Below are 14,788 nucleotides of genomic sequence, written 5' to 3'. Positions count from 1 at the left end.
TTATTGATCAGTTATCTGTTTTATTAATGAAAACTTTTTTGTATATTTTTTTATTGGAGTTCAATTTGCCAACATATAGTATAACACTCAGTGCTCATCCCATCAAGTGCCCCCCTCAGTGTCCATCACCCAGTCACCCTAATGAAAACTTAATAAGTACATACAGTCTTTTGCTAATGTACCAGTGAATGATTTTGTAACAAATGAGGATAAACAATACTCTAATCCCTTTATAGCATTGTTGAATGTTAGAATTTAAAAAAATTTTTTTTAAAGATTTTATTTATTTATTCATGAGAGAGAGAGAGGCAGAGACACAGGCAGAGGGAGAAGCAGGCTCTATGCAGGGAGCCTAACGTGGGACTGGATCCCAGGTCTCCAGGATCACAACCTGGGCTGAAGGCGGTGCTAAACTGCTGAGCCACCTGGGCTGCCCTGAATGTTAGAATTAATGTAAACTTTTCACTCTGACTTTAGATAGAATATGTTTTCTGTATGTAATTGTTTTATACTCTTAGTTATGATAAGGCATTTTATTTTTTTTAAGATTTTATTTACTTATTCATGAGAAACAGAGAGAGAGGTAGAGACACAGGCAGAGGGAGAAGCAGGCTCCATGCAGGGAGCCCAACGTGGGACTCGACCCCAGGTCTCCAGGATTATGCCCCAGGCTGAAGGCAGTGCTAAACCGCTGAGCCACCCAGGCTGCCCGATAAGGCTTTTTATAAGCCTTCTGTCAGTTTCTCATTTTATAGAAGTCTCCATCTCGGGGATCCCTGGGTGGTTCAGTGGTTTAGCACCTGCCTTTGGCCCAGGGCGTGATTCTGGAGTCCTGGGATCAAGTCCCGCGTTGGGCTACTGGCATGGAGCCTGCTTCTGCCTCCTCCTGTGTCTCTGCCTCTCTCTCTCTCTCTCTCTCTCTCTCTCTCTCTCTCTCTAGGTCTACCATAAATAAATAAATAAATCTTTTTAAAAAAAAAAGTCTCAAAAAAAAAAAAAAAGGGATCCCTGGGTGGTGCAGTGGTTTGGCGCCTGCCTTTGGCCCAGGGCACGATCCTGGAGACCCGGGATCGGATCCCACGTCGGGCTCCCGGTGCATGGAGCCTGCTTCTCCCTCTGCCTGTGTCTCTGCCTCTCTCTCACACTGTGTGCCTATCATAAATAAATAAACAATTTAAAAAAAAAAAGTCTCCATCCCTTTTCTTTTGTATATATTTTTTATTGGAGTTCAATTTGCCAACATATAGCATAACACCCTGTGATCATCCCGTCAAGTGCCTCCCTCAGTGCCCGTCACCCAGTCACCCTTTCCACCACCCCTTGTTCGTTTCCCAGAGTTAGGTGTCTCTCATGGTTTGTCTCCCTCACTGATATTTTTCACTCATTTTCTCTCCTTTCCCCTTTATTTCCTTTCACTATTTTTTATATTCCCCAAATGAACGAGACCATATAATGTTTGTCCTTCTCTGATTGACTTACTTCACTCAGCATAATACCCTCCAGTCCCATCCATGTTGAAGTAAATGGTGGGTATTTGTCATTTCTAATGGCTGAGTAATATTCCATTGTATACATATACCACATCTTTGTCTCCATCCCTTGAATCAAAATAGAAAGTTGAACTAGATTTAACGTGATTTAAGTATCTCTTATACAGAGAACACATTTTTCATTAACCTGTATCATTCATATCATAGTGAATCCATAGCATAATACCAAAAGCCTGGTCCTAATTTGATTCACCTTCCTTGAACCCTCTCCAAATTTTACCACCTTTCTGCTTTTTTTTTTCTTTTTTAAAGATTTTGTTTATTTATTAATGAGAGACACAGAGAGAAAGGCAGAGACATAAGTAGAGGGAGAAGCAGGTTCCCTGCAGGGGCCTGATGTGGAACTTGATCCCAGGATCCCGGGATCACGCCCTGAGCAGACACTCAACCATTGAGCCACCCAGGTTCTTCTCTTCTCTGCTTTCTTTTTTGAAGTTCTCATCAATTCCCACTGCTTAAATGTCTTTTTATAGCTAACTCCTAAATCACCATTCCTTTTTTTTTTTTTTTTTTTTTTGCGGGGTAGGGACAGAAGAAGAGGGAGAGAGAGAATCTTATGTTCTATGCTCAGTGCCAAACATGGGGCTCAATCTCACAACTCTGCGATCATGACCTGAGCCAAAATCAAGAGGCAATCAGTTGGTTAAATAACCAACTGAGCCACCCAGGTGCCCCCCAAATCACCATTTCTAATCTGAGTGCCAATAAAAATTAAAATGAAAACCTACAAAATAATACTTCTTAAATACTCAAAATTTCTAAGTGCTTTACATCTATTTTCTCATTTAATTCTTATAACAATCTATTTACTTCATTATTCCTGTTTTACTGATGAGAGAACTAAAGGTCAGAGAGATTAATAAAACTCACACAAGATCCCACAGCTAGTAAGTAGTAGAGTTATTAAGTTCAAACCTAAGCAATCTGACTAGAGACCCACGCTTGAAACAATCTTTATCACTACAGTTGTAATTGCTTTTAATTATTTCTGTAAACTCAGATGCCACTTAACATTTCAGACTCAGAATTTCACACATCAGATGCAAAATGTTCCCATTTCTTTTCCTAATTCTCCTTATTTTTCAGGAGCAAAACTGGTAAGTCATTACTAACCAAATTCTATATAGATTATTCCTTCAAATCTGTTTTTAGGGTATTGTCCTTGGTCCTGATTCTTATTAGATTATGTCTGGAATGTGGAAAGATTGTTACTAAGGAAAGATTGTTACTGTTTAACCTTTCTGCTGCTCAAAAAAACCTTTATTGGTGCCACATTACCTATTAAATATAGAGACCACTACAATCTATCATCAATCTATCCTTTTCTTTTTCAGTCTATTTTTGGAATGACATTTCCTTGTCTCGTGCTATTAAGATCTCTGTTTTTTTTGTTTTGTTTTAAGATTTTATTTATAAAAAAAAAAGATTTTATTTATTCATGAGAGACACACACACAGAGAGGCACAGACACAGGCAGAGGGATAAGCAGGCTCCATGCAGGAAGCCTGACATGGGACTTGATCCTGGGTCTCCAGGATCACACCCTAGGCTGAAGGCAGCACTAAACCACTAAGCCACCCGGGCTACCCAAGATCTCTATGTTTCTTCAGTATTTCACTTGTGGTACCTAGCATACCTGAATTCTAATCTTATTTCTTTTATTAATAGGTCTGATATTGTTGGTAAGAGAGGGGAATAGGAGCTCCCTTGTAAATAATGTGCATGTGGCATTAATACATAGTCTTTGTAATAACTTCTCAGTCTTTTTTAATGTACTTGCTAATTCATAAGTAAAATTGCTATTTAAGAGTATAACTATTTAATGTGTACTTAACAATGAATGAATGGATGACTCTCATCTTTGGATAAGAGCTTGCTAGTGCTGCATAATAATAATAAATAAAATATGAGAAAGACAAAACGAAAAAGACATAAATGGGCTTGATAATCAAGTAAATATTTTTCAAAATAATAATAGTTATGCAGGGATCCCTGGGTGGCGCAGCGGTTTGGCGCCTGCCTTTGGCCCAGGGCGCGATCCTGGAGACCCGGGATCGAATCCCACGTCAGGCTCCCAGTGCATGGAGCCTGCTTCTCCCTCTGCCTGTGTCTCTGCCTCTCTCTCTCTCTGTATGACTATCGTAAATAAAAAAAATAATAATAATAGTTATGCAAAAGCTAGTTATACATGTTAATAGTAGTAAATTGGTAAACTACAGAAAACTATTACTCTTTATCCCACTGTAGAGAAAAAATTTATTGACATTTTGGAGTGTTTCTTATCATTAGTTGAAATCATTAACAAACTTTGATCCTTTGGGGAAATGCTAATTGTAAGAAAAGTTATGGTTTGGGAGCCAGAGTAATCAGGAGTACTATATTAATATTAAACAGCAAACTTGTCTAATGTATTTTCTTAATTGCATCAAGCAGTTACGTTATATTTAGTCAAAAGTCTTTACAGATTATTTTTCTCAAGGGAATTTTAGTACTTCCATCAGTCTACATATTACCATCAGTCTGATTTGCTTCCTTTTTAGTGAGGTCACAGTAATGAGATATTAAAGTAAGTACAGAATTACCTCTGAAGAGAACATTGATTTAAGATTTGTACTTCAAATCCAAGGGATAGATAAAAAATATAAATTGTATCATGCAAAAAGGAATAAAGTGTTCTATACGGTGACTGTGTTCAAGTAAAAAAAAAAAACATACTCTTGCTGGAAATAAAGATTTCTAGTTAAGATGGCATAGTAACATTTGCTCTCAACTTATGGTAATTAGAAGAAAAATTAAGAAGCAACCCCAAAAAGATGTATCTTAACTAGATAATAAGGTAATTACGAAACAAAAACAAAATAGAAAAATAAAGTAGTGAGCGGAGCTGAAACAGATGTGCTGAGCTCGCAGTATAGAAATAGGCTCTGGCATTTAGGAGTTCAGTTTCTGCAGGTTAGTAGAAATTAAAGTGTTTCCCATGCACTGTTTCTTCAGACCTGATTAGGTCAATAGTATTTCACTTATCATTCTAACAGAGGCTCTAAGATAACCATTTAAGATGCTGTGGAAGTGGGAACCCTGAAGGTGAATTGGAAACAACTGAATAACCAGTAGTAAAGAGGAATAACCACAGAGGAGAAGGAAAAAATTAAAGATTCTGTACTCACAATGAGCCTATAAAATTCAGCCAACAAAATTGACATTTGGAACATTAATTCATTGCAGGTGAAAATAATTTTATGGAAAAGTCTAAGAATACTATATATTTATGGTGCTACAGAGAAAATTATAGAATGTTAACTGTTAAAAAAGACATGAAATTAGGAGAATATGAAGAAGAACCAATTAGAAATCTTGGAAATTACAAAAGAAAGAAATCAAGAAGCAGTCACTGGATATTAAAAAACGTCAATAGTTGTGATGAACTCTAGACAAAACTGTAAAAGAGAATTTATAAATTGGAAGATTGTAGTGAGGAATTTACCCAAAATACGGCACAGAAAAACAGATACAAAAATGATCCATTAAGATGTATAAAGAGGGGATCCCTGGGTGGCTCAGCAGTTTGGCACCTACCTTCAGCCCAGGGCGTGATCCTGGAGTCCTGGGATCAAGTCCCACGTCGGGCTCCCTGCATGGAGCCTGCTTCTCCCTCCGCCTGTGTCCCTGCCCGCACCCCCCCTTTCTGTGTCTCTCATGAATAAATAAATAAAATCTTTTTAAGAGTTTCATAGATATCAAGACCAAGCATTTTTTACCCACAGGATTAACTATAAGAACTATTTTTTTTAATTTTTTATTTATTTATGATAGTCACAGAGAGAGAGAGGCAGAGACACAGGCAGAGGGAGAAGCAGGCTCCATGCACCGGGAGCCCGACGTGGGACTCGATCCGGGGTCTCCAGGATCGCGCCCCGGGCCGAAGGCAGGCGCCAAACCGCTGCGCCACCCAGGGATCCCTATAAGAACTATTAAAGATGGACCATTTCAAGAGCAAAGAAGGAAACTATAGGATATAAGAAATAATGGTTAGCTATCCTTCTTTCTCTTCCCATTTGGGGAAACCTGCCCTAATCCAGTTACCTCTGACTGGTTGGCAAATTTGTTTAGTCCTGATGCTCAGTGAGGAGGACCATTTAGCTTTCACGCTGAACTGTATCTACAAACTTTGCCATTGTTAATAACAAAATGGGATTTTTGGCTTTCAGCTACTATACCTTACACTATTTGTTTCCTAATTCTTTAGACCAATGCAGGGCAATAAAAAAAGAACACACTAGGGAAGCCTGGGTGGCTCAGCGATTTAGTGCCTGCCTTTGGCCCAGGGCGTGATCCTGGAGTCCTGGGATCGAGTTCCACGTTGCGCTCCTTGCGTGGAGCCTGCTGCTCCCTCTGCCTGTGTCTCTGCTTCTTTTCTTCTGTGTCTCATGAATAAATAAATAAAATCTTTTTTAAAAAATGGCAGAATATTAGGGTACCTGGATGGCAGTTGGTTAAGTGTCTGACTCCGTTTTGTCTCAGGTCATGGTCTTGGGGTTCTGGGATTGAGCCCCACATTGGGCTCTGTGTGGTCAGTGTGGGGTCTGCTTGGGATTCTCTCTTCCTCTCCTTCTGCCCCTCCCATCCATGCGCACGCGCGCTCTCTCTCTCTCTCTCTCTCTCTCAGATGAATAAATCTTAAAATGAAGAGTCTATTTTTAAAATGGCAGAATGTTGACAATTGAACTATTATATTTGTCTGCATATGTTGAACTATAACTTTTTTTTTAGAGATTTTATTTATTCATGAGAGTCATGAGGCAGAGACATAGGCAGGGGGAGAAGCAGGCTCCTCGCAGGGAGCCCAATGTGGGACATGATCCTGGAACCCCAGGATCACATCCTGAGCCAAAGGCAGCCGCTTAACTGCCGAGTCACCCAGGCATCCCCGAACTTTAACTTTTAAAGAAAATTTTAAAAATTTCATTTATTTGACAGAGCACAGGGGTAGGAGGCACAGAGTGAGAAGCACAAATATGTACATCTCATCTTTTGTAGATTTACACCCCAGCCACTATCCTCCCCTTGCCAGGATATGTGTGCTCTCTTCAGGCAGGATAGCTTCCAGAGAGGAAAGGGAGGACTAAGTTTATTTCTCTCAAGTCCAGTCTGGTAAGTTACTTTTTCTTCTCCATGAAGGAGATAATGAGGGAGTGGAGAGAGGCAAGGAATATACTCTTTGAGCTGTGTCAGCATTGCAGTTGAGGTGGAGAAGAGATGTTCTCTTCTGATGCTCCCTAAATTTTGTTCTCTTAACTGATTGGACCAAGCTGACAGCTTAGTAGAAGAAATCAGCAGTTTGTCATAAAACTGGACTGACCCTCATGCTAATAACAGTCTAGAGGGAAAACTAAGTGGAAGCTGCCAAAGAAGAAAAATTGGATGGGAAAGATGAACTGCAAGTTTTCTCTCAAGACTCTTTATGTGTTGGAACGATATAATGATTATGTCAAATCCAATTTGACTCTGTACCAAGATTAAATTCTCTTTCTATTTTCTGTCTCAACTTATGTCCAGCCAAGTTACCCAGCATAGCATATGAGAGGTTCTGCAGTTAGATGGTAACTCATCTAAACTGGATATCCAATGGAGAATATTCAGAGGATATCTGGCAAGTGGCCAGTTGGGGAGTTTAGATTTTATCTTTGTTTTGTTTAATGCTTTTTATTTAAACCTACTTGGTCTGATATTCCTACTTTCACTTCTATCTCATTTTGTTTGAGGTGGACCCCAAATAGCATGGAGTTGGGTGTAGTTTTTTTGTTTTTTATGGTTTGAAATTATTTATATTTGAAAGGAAGTTTGCATTTATCATACTAAATAGTGTCATTGTTCTTATTCTGTCAGTTTATATTGTTTGCCTTAGTCTCTCTTTTTTTTTTTACTTATTTATTCATGAAAAACAGAGAGAGGCAGAGACAGAAGCAGGCTCCACGCAGGAAGCCCGACACAGAACTTGATCCTGGGTCTCCAGGATCACGCCCTGGGCCGAAAGTGGCGCTAAACTGCTGAGCCACCCAGGCTGCCCTGCCTTAGTCTTGTTTGATGTTGCTTTAATCTTGTTTTTCCCAGCCTGCTTGCTGGTTTTTCTTTTTTATTGTCTCTGGTAATTTAGAAAGCAGACATTCTGTTTTTATTTACTTTGTGATTACTTAAAAAAAATGAACTTTTATTTCTTTACTAACATTAATAATACGTCAATATCTGTTGATTCCCCTGAAAATAAAAATCACGTACTTTAGTACCTCCCTGTGTTCCTGCCTCACACCATTTAATGGAATAATTTAGGCTTTTAAAACTATTATTATTTCTTTCTTTACGTTTCCTTAAGGAATACTTTTCACATTTACATTTCCTGATATAGCCATGTTAACTGTATTAAGAACTACTCAGACATTAATTTTCAAGTTTGTCAGGTTATAATTTCCATCTTTGTTTTTTTAAAAACTTTTTAAGCCTCAAATGGGGCTCAGCCTATGACCGCAGGATCAAGAGTTGCATACTGTTCAGACTGAGCCAGCTAGGCACTCCCCATCTTTATTTCTAACATATCTACCCTATACTTAAGTTTTTATTTCTGTTTATTTATTGAATACTAAAGTATTTCTTTGGGTTTTAAAGGAGAGTATGTATCTGAATCTTTGCATATCTGAGAATATTTATTAAATGTCTATTCTGACACAGCAGTTATAATAACTATAGCAAACTTTTCTAAGGAAATGATAGTAATATGCAAAGATGTGTGTATAAATTCATTTTGCAGTATTATTACAAAGCAAAAATTACAAACTAATATATGTCTACAAATAGATTGGTTAAATAAAATAAAATTATTTCCAATAATTATAGCAGAATTATAATAGTTTTATCACATCTTCTAACTGAAATTAATGTAATTATCACTGACATTTTTGCCTGTTACTTGTACAAGTTGTATCATAAATTTAGACCATACAGAGTGAATATTAGTATGTTTAGCTATTAATATTCCACTTGATATATTTTTCACATTTTCAATTGGATTAAATACTAGCTGACTAGATACATATTATTGAAAAAAATTTAAGAAATTTTAATCTGTTCTTTGTAGTCACTCCATGGATTCCTTTGGGCAACCCAGACCAGAAGATAACCAGTCAGTAGTTAGCAGAATGCAAAAGAAATACTGGAAAACTAAGCAAGTCTTTATCAAAGCAACAGGAAAAAAGGAGGATGAGCACGTGGTGGCATCTGATGCTGAACTGGATGCTAAACTTGAGGTAAATTTGAAGATTCTTTGTATTTCATATAAGTAGTTATTATTTGGAATTATGACTGGAGAACTTGCAGATTTGATAATAGAATGTTCAGTTCTATTCATCTGTCAATCAGATCTTCTGAGTAGGTCATATTTCTCATAAATTGATAATTGGCAGAACTGGTATTATAAATTGAAGAAAAAATAATTAAGTAATTTATTTGGCACAAGCATTAGTGTTTAAGCTAAATATTAATGAATTCATTATATTCCTAATTGGGACCGTGTACTCCTTATATATCATGCCGTAATGTTTTGTACTACTTTTACATGAAATCTTTTTTTTTACATGAAATCTTATACCTCACTGAAATTAATTGAAATCAAAGTGAGTGAGGGTTTTTATTTTTTTATTTTTTTAAGTTTATTTCTTATTTAAGTAATCTCTACACCTAATGTGGAGCTCAAACTCAGGACCCTGAGATCAAGAGCTGCATGCTGGGATCCCTGGGTGGCGCAGTGGTTTGGCGCCTGCCTTTGGCCCAGGGCGCGATCCTGGAGACCCGGGATCGAATCCCACGTCGGGCTCCCGGTGCATGGAGCCTGCTTCTCCCTCTGCCTGTGTCTCTGCCTCTCTCTCTCTCACTGTGTGCCTATCATAAATAAATAAAAATTTAAAAAAAAAAACAAAAAAACAAGAGCTGCATGCTCCACCAACTGAGTCAGCCAGTGGCCCCTGAGTGAGGATTTTTATAAGTTAGAGTTTTTGTTTCTATAATTAAGGGATAGAGTTATTTGTAATGCATTTTTTTGGCTATGTTTTTCATTTTAAATAAAAGGAGTAATTCCCATGAAACGACTTTAAACCTACAAGTGTTTTATACTTTTAAGTAATTAAGCTAATTGGAAGAAAGTTTCCGGTATAAACAGAAAGGTCTGGGTTTTTAAATGCAAGTTTACTAATTCTATGTATGTATACTAATTGAAGATACCTTTTATTTTATTTTATTTTTATTTTTTTTAATAAATTAATTTTTTATTGGTGTTCAGTTTCCTAACATACAGAATAACACCCAGTGCTCATCCCGTCAAGTTCCCCCCTCAGTGCCCGTCACCCATTCACCCCCACCCCCCGCCCTCCTCCCCTTCCACCACCCCTAGTTCGTTTCTCAGAGTTAGGAGTCTTTATGTTCTGTCTCCCTTTCTGATATTTCCACACATTTCTTCTCCCTTCCCTTATATTCCCTTTCACTATTATTTATATTCCCCGGGGATCCCTGGGTGGCGCAGCGGTTTGGCGCCTGCCTTTGGCCCAGGGCGCGATCCTGGAGACCCGGGATCGAATCCCACGTCGGGCTCCTGGTGCATGAAGCCTGCTTCTCCCTCTGCCTGTGTCTCTGCCTCTCTCTCTCTCTCCCTGTGTGACTGTCATAAATAAATAAAAATTAAAAAAAAGTTTATTTATATTCCCCAAATGAATGAGAACATACACTGTCCTTCTCCGATTGACTTACTTCACTCAGCATAGTACCCTCCAGTTCCATCCACGTTGAAGCAAATGGTGGGTATTTGTCGTTTCTAATGGCTGAGTAATATTCCATTGTATACATAAACCACATCTTCTTTATCCATTCATCTTTCGATGGACACCGAGGCTCCTTGAAGATACCTTTTAAAGGTATTTCCAAGCAGGAGTTCTATTCTTGGAATATAGTCATTTGTTGCAATCCTTAAAAAGTATAGGTCTCAAAATAGGTCATAATCTACCAAGTATTTTTATCCTACAAAATGTAAACTTATGGCCATTACAAATGTGGAAATAACAAATTAACAAGCTTTTACTATTTGCATTGAAAAGTAGTATTCTGGGATCCCTGGGTGGCGCAGCGGTTTAGCGCCTGCCTTTGGCCCAGGGCGCGATCCTGGAGACCCGGGATCGAATCCCACATCAGGCTCCCGGTGCATGGAGCCTGCTTCTCCCTCTGCCTGTGTCTCTGCCTCTCTCTCTCTCTCTCTCTCTCTCTCTCTCTCTGACTATCATAAATAAATAATAAAAAAAAAAATCTTAAAAAAAAAAAAAAAAGAAAAGTAGTATTCTTAGGATTCAATGACAAACATGGAAAAAATTAAGTGACTTGATTATAAGTAATAAATGTTTTAAGGCTAAAGGAACTGTTCACTATTTCCTTTTTTTTTTTACTGTTCACTATTTCCACATACATTCCCACAGAAGTAGATTTTCCTGTCTTGTTTATACATTGTCAGGGAATCCAAGAATATTTTATATTCCTGTACATTAGACAAATATTTGAAATCACCCAAGTACTTTCTCCCACAATTGTAGTATATTTTCTAAGAGTGAGATAATTTTTCATTGTGTGTATACTGAAATCATCATGTTGTTCACTTTAAATATATTACAATTTTGTCAAGTTATACCTCCCTCACATTTAAAAAACTTTCATTGTAAAAATAAAAAGCAATTGTATATATAAATCTTTCAAAGCCCTATGGGAAAAAAACCAACCATGATCATTTCATCATAGTAGAACACTCATGTTTATATCCTTTTCTAGTATTCCATATGAATTTAAAACAGCTTTTTAAGTCGGTAAGTCCATATACCACATTCATTTCAAACATACTTAAACTTAGGTGGAAAGTTAATGGTTGCTCCTCCATTTAGATTTTAGTCTATCACTGATCTTCCTTAGGTCTGATCACATATCAAAATAATAACAAAATTGTTTCAGAGAGGCAATTCAGGCTAAACGGTGACATCAGAAATTTTTTTGATACTCAAAGGATTAGGGCCTAATACTGTGCTGTGCCAAGGTCTTTGTGAACTAAAGTCTTACAACAGTTTTTCAGCATGGTACTTCATGGGAAGAAGGCTGTCCCCTAAAACCTATTTATGCCACCTCATCTCCCTGGGAAAAACTTAAATTTATAGATGTGTGAGAAGAGTTACCTCATGTGTATAATGTATTCCTAATCTTAAACTTTCATGTGCTTGCTTTGAAATGGGTGTCTACTGGATGTTTTATTTTTTGTTAGCTATTAGCAACAGTAGTAATGAAGGGAAAATTCTAAACAAAAACAATCCAAAAGTAATTTATTTTTGATATTGTAATACATTATTTAATTTTTTTAAAGATTTTATTTATTCATGAGAGACAGAGAGACAGAGAGAGAGAGAGAGAGAGAGAGAGAGAGAGAAGGGGGGGGCAGAGACCTAGGCAGAGGGAGAAGCCGGCTCCATGCAGGAGCCCAACATGGGACTCGATCCCGGGTCTCTAGGATCATGCCCTGGGCTGAAGGCGGCACTAAACCGCTGAGCCACCTGGGCTGCCCTATTATTTAATTTTTATGGTTATTCACTGACCTGTTTTGCTTAGGATAATATTGTAGAAAAGCCAGATTGAAAGTTAACATTTTCTAAAGTTATCTGTACTCTTCTCAATTGGCAGTATTTGAAACAGTTTATATTGGATTTACATTTTTGCTATTTAGGTAGTTTGGAGCTGAGAGGAGGACAGACTTCACAGTTACAAATTTTATTAGGTCCCATGTATTTAGCACCATTTTTTTCAGCCCTGATGTGGGAATCTAAATTTTTTACATCAAAAATAAAATCAACACTGAAGTACATCAAAGTCAAGGAAAATAGACCTAGCACCTATAAAAAAAAGTTCTACTTTCAAAGTGCTTATTACAGATATGTTATATTTGTTTATGGTTCTTTAAATTGTCCTAATAAAATTTATATTTCAAAGGTTTTTCACTCCATTCAAGAGACATGCACTGAACTTCTGAAGATAGTTGAGAAATACCAGCTAAGACTCAATGGTATGAAATCCTAATAATATCTATAAAATAGATATTATCCAATAATTCCCTTTCCTTTGAAAATAAATAATTTACTTGTGTTTTTTAGAATGAAAGATTTAATGTAAAAACTGTAGTTTACTGAACCTATTTTGTGAATGGTTCTTTATGACAAAGAGGTGACAGCAGATAGCAGTGGGAATGGGGAGCTAACAAGTGAGTGGGCTTGAGTTCTGCTGCTGCCTCAGAGGTATTGAGGGACTTCTCTTTCAGTTTGTTTTGTGTGTGTTTTTTTAAAAGAAGGCTCTATGCCCAGTGTGGGGCTTGAACTCAAAACCTCAAGATCAGGAGTCACATGTTATACTGACTGAGCCAGCCAGGCACCCCTTCCCTTTTCAGTTTTTAAATCACTTTTTCCAAGCAATAAACCAGGGTGAAATTAGGGATGACTATAGTCATCTTTCACTTTAAGCTTATAATTTGAACACTTTATGGGCTCCTCCCCACACACTTACTGGTCTTATTGTGATTAGAGGGTCAGACTTCTAAAACTTTGTTGTCAAAGACCACTTTGTTTTGTGTTTTACTTTCAATCTGTTATAAACTGACACTTTTGTAATATACAATAAAAATGAATTTCTAGAAAAATGAAATTAAAGATATGTAAAATATAAGCACACTTTTTTATTATTAGATTCAACAGATATAGTCAAATTAGTAAAAGTTTCTAAACAGCTTTGTTTAGTTTTGGTACTTGTCACAGGCCAGTGACAAATGCTTCTGGACTGGAATTGGTCAGTAGACCGCACTCTGAGTAGTAGTGTACTACATGACAACTTATAGGGTTTCAGCAGTAAAATTGTAGATGTCTGTGAGCCTGAAATACTAAGCATAGGCCACTGAAGCCACGGTGGAAGTCAAGATTAAGTTTAGTTTAAATAGGAAACAAATACTTTGTAAGAGGCAATGATAAAATGCATGTCTGCACATTTGGAAATGTATCATTTGTGGTTTTGTCATTTTGGAATTTTTTTTTCCACTAAAGATCAGTCTTTCCTGAAGCAAGGTCCATGAATTCACTACGTTAGAACCATCTGGAATACTTGTGGGTAGGGGGAAGCAGATCCTCAGACCTATGAAATCAGAATCTCTGGAAATGGAGCTCCAGGAATTTGCATTTTTAAAATAAGCCTTTCCTTCCCCCAAGTAATTCTTGTGTATAGTGAATTATTGCTGTGAGAATTTTAGTTGTGTGTTTTAAACAAATGGTGAAATGAAACAGTTAACTATACTGTAATTTTTTTTCTAGTTATATCAGAGGAAGAAAACGAACTAGGGCTCTTTTTAAAGTTTCAAGCAGAACGGGATATGACACAAGCTGGTAAAATGATGGATGCTACTGGCAAGGCACTCTGTTCTTCAGCCAAGCAAAGGTTTACTGTGTTTTACATCATCCTTTAATCTGTAGTCAACATATAGTTTTGACCTATGTATTTAAATTTGCATATTTATAAAGATTACTTATTCTAGTAAAGGGTTAAAAGAGAAATATATTACAGCATATAATTGTTTTGATGCCTAACTTATTTTGTATGTAAAAGAATTACTTAGGGCAGCCCTGGTGGCACAGCGGTTTAGCGCCGCTTGCAGCCCAGGGTGTGATCCTGGAGACCCGGGATCGAGTCCCGCGTCAGGCTCCCTGCATGGGGCCTGCTTCTCCCTCTGCTTGTGTCTCTGCCTCTCGCGTGCGCTCTCTCTCTCTGTGTCTCTCATGAGTAAATAGATGAAATCTTAAAAAAAAAAAAAAAAGATTAAGAATTACTTAAAAATTGACATTCTAGGTTGCTTAATTCCTATAAATAGGCTTTAAGCCTATTTAAAATGTTTTTAAAGATTTATTTATTTTATTCAGAGAGAGAGAGAGAGACTGAGAGGCAGAGACACAGGCAGAGGGAGAAGCAGGCTCCATGCAGGGAGCCCGACATGGGACTCGATCCCGGGTCTCCAGGATCACACCCTGGGCTGCAGGCAGCGCCAAACCACTGTGCCACTGAGGCTGCCCTATTTTTAAATTTATTATGGTTTAATGTAACAGAGGCACACACATATATAATATGAATATTTTAATTATTCT

At 37.5% G+C, this 14,788-nt stretch overlaps 1 protein-coding gene across 2 annotated transcripts in view; it reads left to right on the top strand.

The window, feature by feature from the left end:
• ICA1L (islet cell autoantigen 1 like) overlaps nt 1-14,788 on the top strand; it is an 82,263-nt gene that overhangs the window by 17,300 nt on the left and 50,175 nt on the right. For both annotated transcript variants that reach the window (XM_055345161.1, XM_055345160.1), the window contains exons 2-4: nt 8,680-8,848; nt 12,603-12,675; nt 13,964-14,087. In XM_055345161.1, the coding sequence (XP_055201136.1) occupies nt 8,687-8,848; nt 12,603-12,675; nt 13,964-14,087 (359 nt within the window). In that variant the 5' untranslated portion in view covers nt 8,680-8,686. The remainder of the gene's footprint in view (nt 1-8,679; nt 8,849-12,602; nt 12,676-13,963; nt 14,088-14,788) is intronic.

Source organism: Nyctereutes procyonoides, unplaced genomic scaffold (assembly GCF_905146905.1).
Source record: "Nyctereutes procyonoides isolate TBG_1078 unplaced genomic scaffold, NYPRO_anot_genome, whole genome shotgun sequence".
Taxonomy (NCBI): domain Eukaryota; kingdom Metazoa; phylum Chordata; class Mammalia; order Carnivora; family Canidae; genus Nyctereutes; species Nyctereutes procyonoides.
This window is presented reverse-complemented; position numbering and strand designations above follow the sequence as displayed.